Genomic DNA, 13,841 nt, shown 5'->3' with positions numbered 1-13,841 from the left:
GTATGGTGGGACGAATGGGCGAGGAGTTCCACGGCGCGCGTGGATCGGTGGATGGAGCTATGCACATGGTGTGTACGTGCAACGTATTCGCACGGGAAGGCGCCGTGTTCCGCGGTCGGGTTGCCACACCTCTTCGACTTGCACAACATCGATCGAGTTCGCCACGCACTTGCCAATTAAATTTGCCATGGCCTTTTCTGCCTATTTATATCAGAAAACCTAGACAACGGTATCCCGTTGGACGGGATACCCTTCTATGAGACAGTACCTGATACCTATTGTGGTATAACTACATGGTACCCGATAACTGTGATACATGTTACCCAGTACCTGTGATACCTAGGATCTAATACCTGTAATACTCGTGCAAGAGAATAGTTAATATGTCTATCCCGTTGCAATAGGATTCTGTTTTGTAGCAGCTCTCTATTTATATAGTACCCCAGTATGCTGCAACTTCTACGTACTCTGTAAGGTAGCCAGCTGCTCGATTTCGCACGTACTGTGTCATGGACGACAAGCTGCTGCTGCTGGCTCTGGCCGTGTCCGTCGTCTCCATCGTGACCATCTCCAAGCTGGTATATCGTGCAACCAACAAGCCGAGGCTGAACCTGCCGCCGGGGCCATGGACGCTGCCGGTGATCGGCAGCCTCCATCACCTCGTGATGAGGAGCCCCAGCATCCACCGCTCGATGCGGGCGCTCGCCGAGAAGCACGGCCCGCTCATGCAGGTGTGGCTCGGCGAGGTGCCCGCGGTGGTCGTGTCGTCGACGGAGGCGGCGGAGGAGGTCCTCAAGAACCAGGACGCCAGGTTCGCCGACCGGTTCATCACCACCACGCTCGGGGCCATCACCTTCGGCGGCGGCGACCTCGCCTTCGCCCCCTACGGCGAGCGGTGGCGCCACCTCAAGATGCTCTGCACGCAGCAGCTGCTGACCGCCGCGCGGGTGAGGTCATTCCGGCGGATCCGCGAGGAGGAGGTGGCGCGCCTGGTCCGGGACCTCGCAGCGTCCGCCGCCGGCGGCGGCGAGGTCGCCGTGAACCTCAGCGAGAGGGTCGCCAGGCTCGTCAACGACATCATGGTGAGGTGCTGCGTCGGCGGCCGGAGCAAGCACCGCGACGAGTTCCTCGGCGCGCTCTGCACCGCCCTGAGCCAGACGTCGTGGCTCACCGTCGCCGACCTCTTCCCGTCGAGCAGGCTCGCGCGGATGCTCGGCACGGCGCCGCGCAGGGCGCTCGCCAGCCGGAAGAAGATGGAGCTTATCTTGGAGCAGATCATACAAGAACGAGAGGAGATGACGACGGACAGGAGCGGCGATGGCGAGGCGGGGCCCACAAACGAGTGCTTCCTCGACGTCCTGCTCAGGCTTCAGAAGGAGGGGGACACACCAATCCCAATTACCATGGAACTCATCGTCATGCTTTTATTTGTAAGCAATTGCCTCCTCACTCCCAACCCCCTCACAACAGCATCCAACAACTAATTGAATTTTGAGTGTGGAAATATAACTATGGATGTAAATTTGGACCGGTAGTTATTCAGATCCATACCTATAAAAACCTTATATTTTGAAACGGATGAAGTATTATTCTTTACGTAGGTCGTCTGTTTTTTTTCTTACTACATGTTAGTCATATCAAAATGAGAGAATCCATTATATGCCATTGACTTTGTCACACGTCTACGATTTGCCACTGACCTTGCCATGTTCTACAATATGCCATCGACTTTTGCTTAACTTCTACAATTTACCATCGCCGTCCGGTTAGCCTTCGTTAGTACTTTACAATTTTATCCAAATGACCAAAATACCCCTGGGACAAAAAATCCAAAATTTGGATAAAATTATCAAAATATTATGTTATAAACATAAGATTGTAAACATCCAAAATTTGGTCAAAAACTTAAAATCTAATATTTCAGAATTTTTATCCAAATTTTGAAAGTTTTTGTCCCAAGGGTATTTTGGTCATTTCGACAAATTTGTACTTAACGGAGACTAACCGGACGGCGATGGTAAATCGTAGAAGTTAAGCAAAAGTCGATGGATATTATAGAACATGACAAAATCAGTGGCAAATCGTAGACGTGTGACGAAGAACAAAAGTTGACATGTAGTGTCCCCTGTCCAGTAGCAAATTTCCATACTTTAAGAGTGTCTTCTCTAAAAAATCACTTCGTGCAATGTTTTTATTTATAAGCTAGGCGATATCTTTTTTCCCCTACTCTCTTGAAGTTACTATTCAGATAGAAAATTGTTTTGGCAGCTAGTTTGGGAGATCAGCTGCCTAGCTTGAACTGTAATAATTGGGGTCTAATTAATCTTTTTCTATGAAAAAATGAGACTTTGGCCAAATCCCATTTTTAATCTTGGGATACATAAAAGAGCATCAAGTTGGACAAATGCAATTACATACTTTAAAAAAAAACTTCTTGGTGAAGGTCCACTAAAGCAGCACTGTTTGTAGAACTCTAGTTTAGATATGTTTGTGTAAATATTGAGTATGTTTTGTATAACTTTATATATAACTAAAATATAAATAATTTTTAATCATCGATAAATAATAGCTTGTGTGCTAATATTGTTTCAGGACATAGTTTCGGGGGGCACAGAGACATCAACTATCGTACTAAATTGGACTATGGCAGAACTCATCCGTACACCAAGAGTAATGGCTAAGGCACATGCTGAGGTGCGGCAAACTTTCCAAGCAAAAAGCACCATCACAGAGGATGATGATATTAGTGGGTTAACCTATCTCAAGATGGTGATTAAGGAGTCATTGAGGATGCACTGCCCGGTGCCCCTTTTAGGCCCTCGTCGATGTCGTCAGACATGCAAGGTAATGGGCTATGACATACTGAAGGACACAACTGTATTTGTGAACGCATGGGCAATGTGCAGGAGCTCAACATACTGGAATGATGCCGAGGAGTTTAAGCCTGAGAGGTTTGAAAACAAATGCATAGACTATAAAGGAAGCAATTTTGAATTCGTTCCATTTGGATCTGGCCGTAGAATGTGTGCAGGCATGAATCTTGGCATGGCAGATGTAGAGTTTCCCTTGGCAAGCCTTCTTTACCATTTCGATTGGAAGTTGCCCGATGGAATGTCTCCTGAAGATATTGACATGCAGGAGGCACCTGGACTATTTGGAGATAGACGCACTAGCCTGATTCTATGCCCTATTACGCGTGTTGCTCCAAGCGACCTACAAGTGATAGTATAATAGATTACGCATCCTTTGTGATACCTAATAAATCATGAACATTTCATGGTACAATCAAGTTGCATATCAAATAAGGGGAAGTGTATCCTCTGTTGAGTCACTGTCTTACTCTGCCGACATGTTATTGGCACAATTGCAAACTGCACTAAGTCTGTGTTCGTTTGTGTGGTATAGGGTGAGAAAGCACCTCGTTTTCCGCGCGCACGCTTCCCAAACTACTAAACGGTGTGTTTTTTGCAAAAAAAATTTTATAGGAAAGTTGCTTTAAAAAATCATATTAATCCATTTTTGAAATTTAAAATAGTTAATACTCAATTAATTATACGCTAATGGCTCACCTCGTTTTGCGTATCTTCCCAATCTCCTTCTCCTCAAACACACCATAAGTATCCAGGAAGCCTCATCCCAAATATAGGTGTCCCATGTTATCAAATTAGATGTTATGAAAGATGGGTCTCCATAATTTGGTTTCCATGTATCATGAATGTTTCGTGGTATAATCAAATCGAATATCAAATAAAGTGTTATGAAATATGGGACTGCATAATTTGGTTCTCACGTTAACAAGGCCAATCAGGAAAGCTAACTATTACGGTGGTGTTCTTTTCTCTTGAAGATGAAGATTAAGCTTTTTAAGCAAAACAAGGTGATATTAACGTACAATTGATTGAGTTTTAATTATTACAAACTTGAAAAATAGATTAATATGATATTTTAGAGAAACTTTCATATAGAAAGTTTTCGCACGAAATGCACTGTTTTGCAGTTTAAAAAGCGTGTCACGAAAATCTTAATATTCAACCAACTCTGGTTGGAGAAAAGAACGGGACTAAGATTCAGATTTTTACCTCGGTTTTCGTTAGCATGCGATTCAAATTTTACATTGTTTCCGTTAGCATGCTTTTCAAACTAGTACATGGTGTATTCTGTGAAAAGTTTTCTATATAAAAGTTGCTTTAAAATATCAAATATATCCATTTATCAAATTTATAATAGTTAGAACTTAATTAATTATAAGCTAATGATTTTCTCATTTTACGTGCGCCACCTTTATTTTTATCGGTTTCAAACACCACCTAATACTTCCAACACAAGTTTGTATCTGCATGTGGAAAAAGAGAAACCAGAAGCTAGCGTTCGTCTGACATCTGACATCGCTGTCCTAACCAGTGAGGACCAAGGTTTAACAAACCGATTGAGATAGGGTTAGCACCACCGCATGGTTTGATGGTTACCAGTAGGGGTGAAAACGGTACGGAAACGAACGGAATCTACCTTTATTATTTTTGTTTTCATATTTTTTTTGGAATCAAAATCGGAATCGGAAACTCCGGATACGAAAATGGAATCAAATATTATCAAAACCGAAAACGAAGCGAAAACGACCGGCGTAAGGTAACGAAAATTTATCAGAATAAAAAAACCCCTCAAACTGATAAATCCAATTCTCAAGTCTCAACGGTCAACAATTCATCATAAAACATAATCATATAAGTCCAATTTTTAAGTCTTAACAGCACATCACAAAACACAATCTATGGAATAAATTATCTATGTTTAAAAGGGTAATGCTGTTGATAAATCCTAATGAAGGAAAAAATATTCTTATGCAACTTCAGATTTGCATAACAAATATTTTGTTAAAAAATAACAACCAAACAACATGGTACTCACTGTTCAGTGCTTAAAAAAAATCCAGTCACAAAATTTCCGAAAATTTCCAGAAAATTTTCAACCGATTCCGAGTTCCGACGGAAACTGCCCTTATCCTTTCTAAGAAAATATTTCTGAATTCGTTTCCGTTTCAGAAAAATTCCAAAAAAATTCCAACCGACAGATTCCGTTTTCGAAAATAGGTCCGAATTCGTTTCCGTTTCAGAAAAATTCCAAAAAAATTTCAACCGACAGATTCCGTTTTCGAAAATAGGTCCGACAGATTCCATTTCCAAAAATAGGTCCAGAATCTGAAAAATTTGTACCGTTTTCACCCCACCGGGGTGGCGCATGGTTTAGCCGTAATTTTAAAAACTAAAGATTACCGCACGTTATAACCATACGGTTTTCTAAACCCTGATGTGCAGGCGTAGACGTGTTCGATTTGCGATATTGTAAAGCAGAACCTTTTGTCCGGCAACACATCAGAGTTGTCTTGCATTTCTTTAGAATGGCCTTGTCACCGGGAACAGTTCCTCTCAAAAAGGGTGATAAGCAGTTGATCACATATTCAGTCATCATTACGATGCAACTATTCGGACCGAGATTCATCCAATACGCCATAATGTTACAGGAAACGAACTAATGTAGCTGCTCCACTATTACGAATTTGATCGAACGGCTGAACGGCTCCAGATTCACCTCACACACTCGTATGCCAACTCGATCTTTGCACCCATCACTAGTCTGCTAGTTTGGGAACTTCATTTTGTACTGCTGAGCAGTCTGAAAAGAGAAAAGATCTCAATCAAAATAAGCAACACGATATGCAAAAACAATACCAGGATGATGTTATCCCCTTACCATAAAGGTCGCTGTAATCATCTTTCCTGCGAACCATCTACCATGCAGTGCGCGTTGAGCAGCTGTCGCAGCTGCTACACTGTCGAAATGAAGGTACACAAAGCCAGCAGTATTTCTGTGCAATAATAGCCGATGTTAGATTTTCTTTTTTTAAAAAAACAAGGTTAGACGATTCCAAGTTGGAAACGAACAGCCAGCACAATATGAACCACTCTGTAGGCTTGTTGATAGGCATTGCCCATTTGTACCCAAAGTGATTGAATCTACCACAGTTTTAGTACAATAAAAATGAACCTTTACAAACTATAGACAGCCTTCCAAGTATATTAGAGAAAGCCCAGAGCCCACAAAAAGCTTAATAAATTGATATATCTAACAAGATTACAGGAACCCTTGGGTGGCATGGATGACATGTGAGCATTTGTGCAAAATAAATGGTCATATTAGTCAAATCATAGGTGTTAAAGATAAACATGGTATGCCTATCCTAATACGATTAAGATTCGCCAAAAAAAGTAAACCAATTACTTACTTGTCAACAAAAATGTGATTTACTGCACCAAACTTTGAGCATTCATCCTGGACATCATCTTTAATATCCAAATCAAAATCAGGATCTGTCTGTTAAAAATGAACATTCAATTAGTCGGTCAGATGCGAACATATACAATTGATGAACTGAAACTAAAACAAATAACATTTTGAATCATACAATAAAGAAATGTAAAGTGGCCATCTAAATTGAAGGAACAGAGCGATAAACTTAAAACATAAATATATAAATACCTCCACTGCAGGGTCAAACATGTTCTTCAGCAATAGAAACTCAGTAGGTGAACCAATATCTGCAGATTGAGTACCAGGAATTTGTATGCCAGGAACTGTTCCAATAGCAGGTATTGTTGGTTGTATGAGTGAAGTGGTTGGCAGAGGAGCACCAGTAACCGATGCAGACGGTAACTCAACAGATGTGTTCACACCAGGAATACCAATACCACCAGTTATGCTGCAGATAAACACAAAAGAAATTATCAAAGGAGATTCAGTGAATGGAATTTTCAATGAATGTGAGGTATAACAGTACTACAAAAATAAGAATGTTTCCATTAAACCATGAAGAATGGTCTCGACAGAACTACTATACATGAATCCTGCCGATAAGGCAGTAGGTGCTATCAAGTATCAACATTTATGATTCAACATTCATGATTGCACATATAACTCCAGCAGAGAGATCTAGGATCTCACCATCTCAATCTGCACGTGTCTCAATTTTTATCCTAATCTACTCAACATTTTTCACAGAATTTTAAAATATTGGGCTTAGTTCACATAAGATCAGCTTTAGGATCAACCCATTCCTCAAATCAGATACCCCATAGAGTTTTAGACATGGCAAGATGAATCAAGACAGCAGCTGGTCCCCTCATGAAAAATGAAAAAACATATCACAAGGATAGCAAAAGCAGGAAAAGCGCGTAGTAACAAATAAGATACCTGGTTGCAGTGCCACTCCGGTCCAATTTACGCATCAGCATAGCTCTAGAGCTTGCATTTAATGCCTGCACATATTTAATTAAAATATGAATACGCAAATAAAAAATGTGATGTGTATAGCCCAGCATATTTCCTGGTTTTCCCATACAACATAACGAGTACACAGTTAGCAGCAATAAAAAGATGTGGCTGCAACCTCAAAATTATAGTGACCAAGGGATAACCTAAACATACAGCTGGCAACCACAACAAAATGGATTAATCATGTAATAAAGTGGGTGTTTCAGGTTGTTGTGCGTGAAAGCGTATAAAAGGGGACACACTACTAAGGAGAACCCACCTTCTTATGGTCAAAAACTCAAAATAAGCATTTGAAGAGACTTAAAAGTTAAAACCATCACTATATTAGCATGTTATTGTTTCAAAAACACTGGTAGGTATAAGCAGAGAACAAAGAAGGGGCGTCACAATCATATTCTAGGAGACTAATATCAGTAAGTGATCTGAACTGGTACATATTGACAATCTAAGCAAAGATGCCATGCTGTTATTAGTACAGTTATACTTCCATAAAAAAGCAAAGATGCCATGCCACAATTATTAATAATGTTGTACTTCCCAAAAGGATAAACATCAAGAAAAACATAGTTCATGTAAATTACTGTTTATGTCGAAATGAGAATAGCTATTGCACAACAAAAAAAAATACTTCCAGGAAAGAGTTACTCAATAAATATTTTTTTTTTCACGACACCCATTGTAGAATTAGCATTTGGTAGAATGTGCAATATACACTTTTAACCACAAAATGCCTCATCCGTCTCAGCTCTATATTTTTGCCACACTAACCCATTCCTATTGTAGAACAAGTACTATTTGGTGTAAAGTGTAATATATGAGCAAAAGATATAAAATTGCAGACAGTTTAAACTCTGAGCAATTTTTAAGTCCATGGAAATATTTGTATTAGGTAAAATAAACTTAGCAAGTGTGAGCGCAAACCATAAAATTGTAGTTAAAAATTCTCTGCATACTCCCAAATTTTCAAAAGAAAGGAGCTATAAAATATGATAAATCCATTTACAAAAGACTGTACAAGAGGAAAGAAGTGGAAAGGATTGGAAAACATACCAAACCTCCACCTTCATCATCATCTAAATCTCCCGTAGTTGCACCCCCAACTTGCAAACCAGCTTGCTCAGTAACAGCCGAGACCTGATTGAAACAAATACTTGTCAGATGGATTCTTAGCATGTTCCAAATCTTTGAGCTATACTATATACATATTAAGAAATTTACCTTAATTACTCTTCCAGCAATATCAAGCTGACCATTTAAACTCTGAGCAGCTTTTGCATCTTCAAGCCGTGCGAACTGCAAAACAAAATAATTAGCATTACAGGGTTTCATGGTCAGATGTTCAGAGCTTCAAGGCATATATGGAAACTTGCCTGGATGAAACCGAAACCTTTACATAGCCCGGTTAGTGGATCTACCGGCAGCTGGACAAGCTCCACTTGCCCAAATGGTTCGAATACCTGAAATGGAGTATTCATTACCACATATAACAAGATGCACATTAAAAAAGTGTACAAGCATCAGCTATGGTACTTCAGACAAAAAGTCAAAATCTAGCAGCATCTTTCTCAAAGGATAATATTAATATTCAGGACGTCCAACTACTGTTGTTCACTAAGGAACTTCAAATAAGTCCCACTTCAATACTTCATGTACAATTGGTTGACAAAAATACCACCTTTTATCTCAGAGCCAACAATTATTTACATAGAATTGTTTTATTCGAGGTGAAAAGAAGAAACAAAATTTGCATACATTGCAAACTTGTTGCAACTAGCAATTGAATGAAAATTTTAGAAGATTGTTTTCTCAATATGAGGTACTTTATCACAAGTTATTTATTTCAGGACAATTTTGGTGAATAATTTGGGGAACAGCAACCAGTTTGAGGAAGACAAAATGGCTCTAGGATCACTTTTCAGTGGCACAAGAAACAAAATTTGCATACATTGCAAACTTGTTGCAACTAGCAATTGAATGAAAATTTTAGAAGATTGTTTTCTCAATATGAGGTACTTTATCACAAGTTATTTATTTCAGGACAATTTTGGTGAATAATTTGGGGAACAGCAACCAGTTTGAGGAAGACAAAATGGCTCTAGGATCACTTTTCAGTGGCACAGCAATGTTATTTCAAACTAGTGTTATAAGCAAGTTAGACATTAAGTACTTAAGCTGTGCCTATATTAAAATGAATAACCAAAGAAACCACGTACACCTAAATGAGATAGCAATGACACAAAAGAAACCACGCACATTAATTCAATTTTGTCATTATTTTACTATGTTTTCTCATCTACAAACTGGGAAGCAATGTATCACTGTTTGTGCTAAAAGATTCAGTGGTTCACCTGTCTCAATTGATCCTCAGTGATATTGGAATGTAGGTTGCCAACATACAACTTTCTTGCTCCACCTGAAGCTATTCCACCTGATGCCACGTTTGACTGAACTAGATTCTTTTCAGCCTCTGAGGGCTTAACCATCACTTGTTGCCCAAGAAGCACCTGACCAGTTAGAGCTATCGCCATTGGAACAGACATAGCATCATAGAACTCAATGTACCTGCCATGTTATATAGATCTTTAGTACTCGTATCAGAGTATCCAACTAAAAACTGTCAAGGAAGTACATTTTATAAGTAGTCTCATATATGTTAAGTCTTTTTTTCATAAGCTCGCAGAAACTTTGAAATTTGGATTAAACTTTTGTGTGCAGCAAACTTTTAAATTTCGTTCTTGGGCATCCTCATTATTTCCTAAAAACCTGCACCAATTGTTTTGTCAAATAATCTGGAATCAAACTGTCCAAGATTGCTGACGGCATCAGAATGATCTAATATTCCATCTTACTTGTAACTGTCGACAATCCCAGCAGGTAGACCAAATTATAAATATTTCAGTGTGCAATCCTGTTGAGTATGACAAACTGATGAAAAATGTTCCCCAAGAAAAAAATATCAATTACGAACTATATAAGTGTTTATACAATTATACAACCAGAAATAGATCCAAAAACAAAATGTAGTAGAGTCTGATAAGTAATATTCAAAACAAAAAAAAAACTACCAATCAATTAGATTTCCAAAGAGAAATTTAAACAAAATAAATTGTCTATAAAAAGCTTTTCAGGAGACATTTGTCGTAGTAACCAAATTTATCCTATAGCATTAACTCTAATAAGAAGCTAAACCAGACTAGACAAAGCGTGTACAAAATTGCAATTTAATGTATACTCAAGCAAGGCATACCATTTGGAAGTTGAACTGGCACGTGCCCAGGCTACAAGTAGATTTTGATTGAAGCACACTTGTTTTTTTTTTTTTGAGTTATGGTTCTCTTGCCAAGAGCAGGCATAGATCTGGGTAATCCTAGTTGACATAGCAATGCTACTGTTGCTTCTGTAATGATATTTGTTTGCAAGTGTGCACTTGTTCCAAATTAGCACACTTAAGCGTGAAACATGTATCTACCACTGCTGGTGGCTTCAATATGCTTCTGAGCTTTTACAAGAAAACATGCATCACGATTGTAACATGCTTATTTGAAAGCTCCTGATACTCCCCAAAAGTTCCATCAAACGACAAATTGGTGATATTGTGTGCTCAAACTGTTTGATTATTGTCTTTTCTAATGTCATATTTGCTATGTTCAAAGTATTTTGCATGTGTTATGGAAGCAAGGAGTCATCCATGACTAACAACAATCCTATGGCCGGGTCAAAATTTTAGCCCACATATTCTGGAAGTCGAATTGTTAAAGTCAAAGAACACATGTACATTCTAGAAAAAACATCCAGTGAAAGGAATGTACAATTGTACATCAGAGCAAATAAAGAGGTACCAAGAACTCACCCAACTCCTTTGGAACGCCGCGAGTTCCTGTCCATAATAAGGCGAACATCACGGACCTTCACAGAAGAGTAAGAGCAATCATTAGATGCTTGGATAAAAGTTTAATACAACCAGAAATCTTAACAATCACATAATTTCAACACAAGTGATGAGTCAATAATAAACAAGTGAAAAACACAATGTCTGTCAATTTCTCATATGTAATGTAACTATATTAACAAAATAATCAATCAGTCCAAGCCTATGTCATAAATTTGAAGTTTCGGTGTTCATCAATGCTATGCACATAGATAAAAATATTGTAAGATGGGAACAGTTTCAAATCAGAGCAGTGTGATGTAAACATGTTCTCACCTTCCCTGCTCTTGAGAAGAACTCATAGACGTCTCTTTCATCTGCCTTCAAAGATAGCTACAGTAATGCCAATGAACATTAGCATAATGCATAAAGAAGAAAAATAAAAAAGTTACTTGTGAAACCAACCTGGAAGGCAAATACAGTCCTTTGATCTCTTTCTGGATCAGCTTCTGGCTCTGCACCGTCATCTTTCCTACGTCTGCATATAAAAAAGGAACTTGAGAAAAGAGAAAAGCAGCATAATCAACACATCAAAGGATGATGAATAAAAAATATCAAAATTACAGATGGCATAATCATTGCCTATCAGAAACCCTTGATAAGCACAAAAAAAATCAGTTATCTAAAAATCTCTCAACGTAGTAGGCTAGCAGCCAGGCCCAGTTGCTAGCTTATAAATGCATCACAAGAAAGAAAAAATGAAGATTCATGACCTGATATCCTTAGTCAGGACCAATTGCCAAGACCATCTGAAGACTGCCCTAGCGAATTGTATCTGCGAGTCCCACATTCATGTTCAATATTCAAGTTTGACAAACCTAGATGATATAATGACAGTAAGCTACAACAGACATTTAGAAGCTATGCAGATCACCAGAGATAGAACCATCGCTATGTTCCATGTGTACACAAAGAACAGACAAAACCAAATTCAACACATAATCACTAACTTTTTCAATAAAAAAATTGCATGCATTCAATAAGTAACATCCTATACCCATCTCACACAACTTTAATCACTTTAAGTATCCCCAAGAAAAATTAACTATTTGATAATGCAATCCATAGCTAACACAAGATAAAACCCCTATTGAAACACATAAATTTCACAGGAATTCGATAAAAACCATTAAATTACACAAGGGCCTAGGGGTTTCTACTAAAGCAAATCACATCAACGATTCTATCATATTCCAGGTGTTGCAATAGATATTCCAGATGTTGCAATAGAGGTGTTGCAATAGAGAGGTTGGGGAGTTGAGAAATTCTCACCTAACATCGCGGTCACGGTAGTCACGGTTGCGGTCGCTGCGTTCGCGCTCCTTCTGGAGCTCCCTCACCATCTCCTCCTCCTCCGTGCGGCGACGCTCAGGGCGGCTGCTGCTTCTTCGTTCCCTCCCGCTATCCCTCTCCCTGCGCCTGTCCCTCTCGCTGTCCCTGTCCCTGTCCCTGCTCCTATCCTTCTCTGCGTCCTTGCTCCTATCCTTCTCCCCATCCTTGCCCCTATCCTTCTCCCCATCCTTGCCGCGGCTGCGGCTGCTCCTCTCCTTCTCCTTCCCGTCATCCCGATCCCGGTGCTCCCGGCCGCCGCCGCCGCCGTGGTGCCGGTCACGGTCCCGGTCCCGGTCCTCCCCGGAGCGTGAGCGCTTCGACCCGCGCTCCTCGTCGTCGCGGCCGCCGCCGGAGGAGCGCCGGCGGGAGCCGGCGCGGTCCTTCTCGCCGGAGCCGTTGGTCGACGGCGCGGAGGGCTCGACCGTCTTCTCTAGGTACTCGTACTCGTCGAACTCCATGGCGGCGCCGCTCGTCGGCTCGCGTGGAGACCTGGATTTGGTGGGGGGGAGAAGAAGCAGAAACCCTAGAAGGAGCGCTCGACGATCGAAACGTAGCGGATGTTGGAAGGGGAAAGATAAAACCCTGTAAATCAATTGGACTCCTTGCTTTGAAGATTAAAAGCCCACCAAACAAGGCCACATATTCTTTTAGATGGGCCTCAATGCCTCTCATACATCAAAGCATTTGAGCATCGTACATTATTACGAAAGACGACCGGCAGAGGTGGGAAAACCGGTCGCTCCCCTCCCCCATGCGCACGCTCCCCTCTCCTCATCTGGAACCACCCACTTATCCCTTTTCTTGTTCCATAAAAGATATTTCACTTAGTGTATTTACAATGTTTCACTACGTATAGATCTAATGTTGCAGTGAACTTAAATACTCCATTGCAAAAAAAAACCCACATATTTTGGAAACTCTCTATTAAGGGAATTTGGTTTATTTTTTATTCCACAAAAATATTTCACCTAGTGTACTCACAATGTTTCACTATGTATAGATCTAATGTTGTAGTGAACGAAACATTGCATTGCAAAAAAAACCCACATATTTTGGAAACCCCCTATTAAAAGAATTTGGTTTATTTTTTGTTCCATCGAAAAATATTTCACCTAGTATACTCACAATGTTTCACTATATATAGATCTAGTATTGCAGTGAACTGAAACATTCTTTCGCTATTTGCTGAAACATTATTTTTTTATAAGGTGAAACAACACCCGATTTAAACGAGTGAAACATTTTCGATCTACTT

General features: G+C 40.0%; 2 protein-coding genes across 2 annotated transcripts; one reads left to right on the top strand and one right to left on the bottom strand.

Annotated features, from left to right (window-relative positions):
* Window positions 1-509: 509 nt before the first annotated feature.
* Window positions 510-3,369, top strand: LOC127753254 (ent-cassadiene hydroxylase-like). The gene is made up of 2 exons (XM_052278729.1): window positions 510-1,430; window positions 2,593-3,369. Exons 1-2 carry the CDS (start codon window positions 510-512, stop codon window positions 3,229-3,231), a joined length of 1,560 nt encoding a protein of 519 aa, XP_052134689.1. The 3' UTR covers window positions 3,232-3,369.
* A 1,983-nt stretch (window positions 3,370-5,352) lies between these two features.
* LOC127752726 (uncharacterized) lies at window positions 5,353-13,147 on the bottom strand. The gene is made up of 13 exons (XM_052278126.1): window positions 12,527-13,147; window positions 11,660-11,732; window positions 11,531-11,587; window positions 11,177-11,232; window positions 9,675-9,888; window positions 8,697-8,783; window positions 8,545-8,619; window positions 8,377-8,460; window positions 7,246-7,310; window positions 6,535-6,754; window positions 6,281-6,369; window positions 5,749-5,863; window positions 5,353-5,670 (listed from the first exon to the last, which is right to left on the bottom strand). The coding sequence occupies exons 1-13, from the start codon at window positions 13,042-13,044 to the stop codon at window positions 5,635-5,637; spliced, it is 1,689 nt and encodes a 562-aa protein (XP_052134086.1). The 5' UTR covers window positions 13,045-13,147; the 3' UTR covers window positions 5,353-5,634.
* Window positions 13,148-13,841: the final 694 nt, after the last annotated feature.

This window comes from Oryza glaberrima, chromosome 10 (assembly GCF_000147395.1).
Source record: "Oryza glaberrima chromosome 10, OglaRS2, whole genome shotgun sequence".
Lineage (NCBI taxonomy): Eukaryota > Viridiplantae > Streptophyta > Magnoliopsida > Poales > Poaceae > Oryza > Oryza glaberrima.
The sequence above is the reverse complement of the archived record's forward strand: the minus strand, read 5'-3'. Positions and strand labels throughout refer to the sequence as shown.

Coding starts and splice junctions, on each gene's coding strand:
- LOC127752726 (XM_052278126.1), bottom strand. CDS start 13,044: ATGGAGTTCGACGAGTACGAGTACCTAGAGAAGACGGTCGAGCCCTCC. Junction 6,370..6,534: donor TGTTTGACCCTGCAGTGGAG/GTATTTATATAT, acceptor CATTTTTAACAG/ACAGATCCTGATTTTGATTT. Junction 5,671..5,748: donor TGATTACAGCGACCTTTATG/GTAAGGGGATAA, acceptor TTCTCTTTTCAG/ACTGCTCAGCAGTACAAAAT.
- LOC127753254 (XM_052278729.1), top strand. CDS start 510: ATGGACGACAAGCTGCTGCTGCTGGCTCTGGCCGTGTCCGTCGTCTCC. Junction 1,431..2,592: donor TCATCGTCATGCTTTTATTT/GTAAGCAATTGC, acceptor ATATTGTTTCAG/GACATAGTTTCGGGGGGCAC.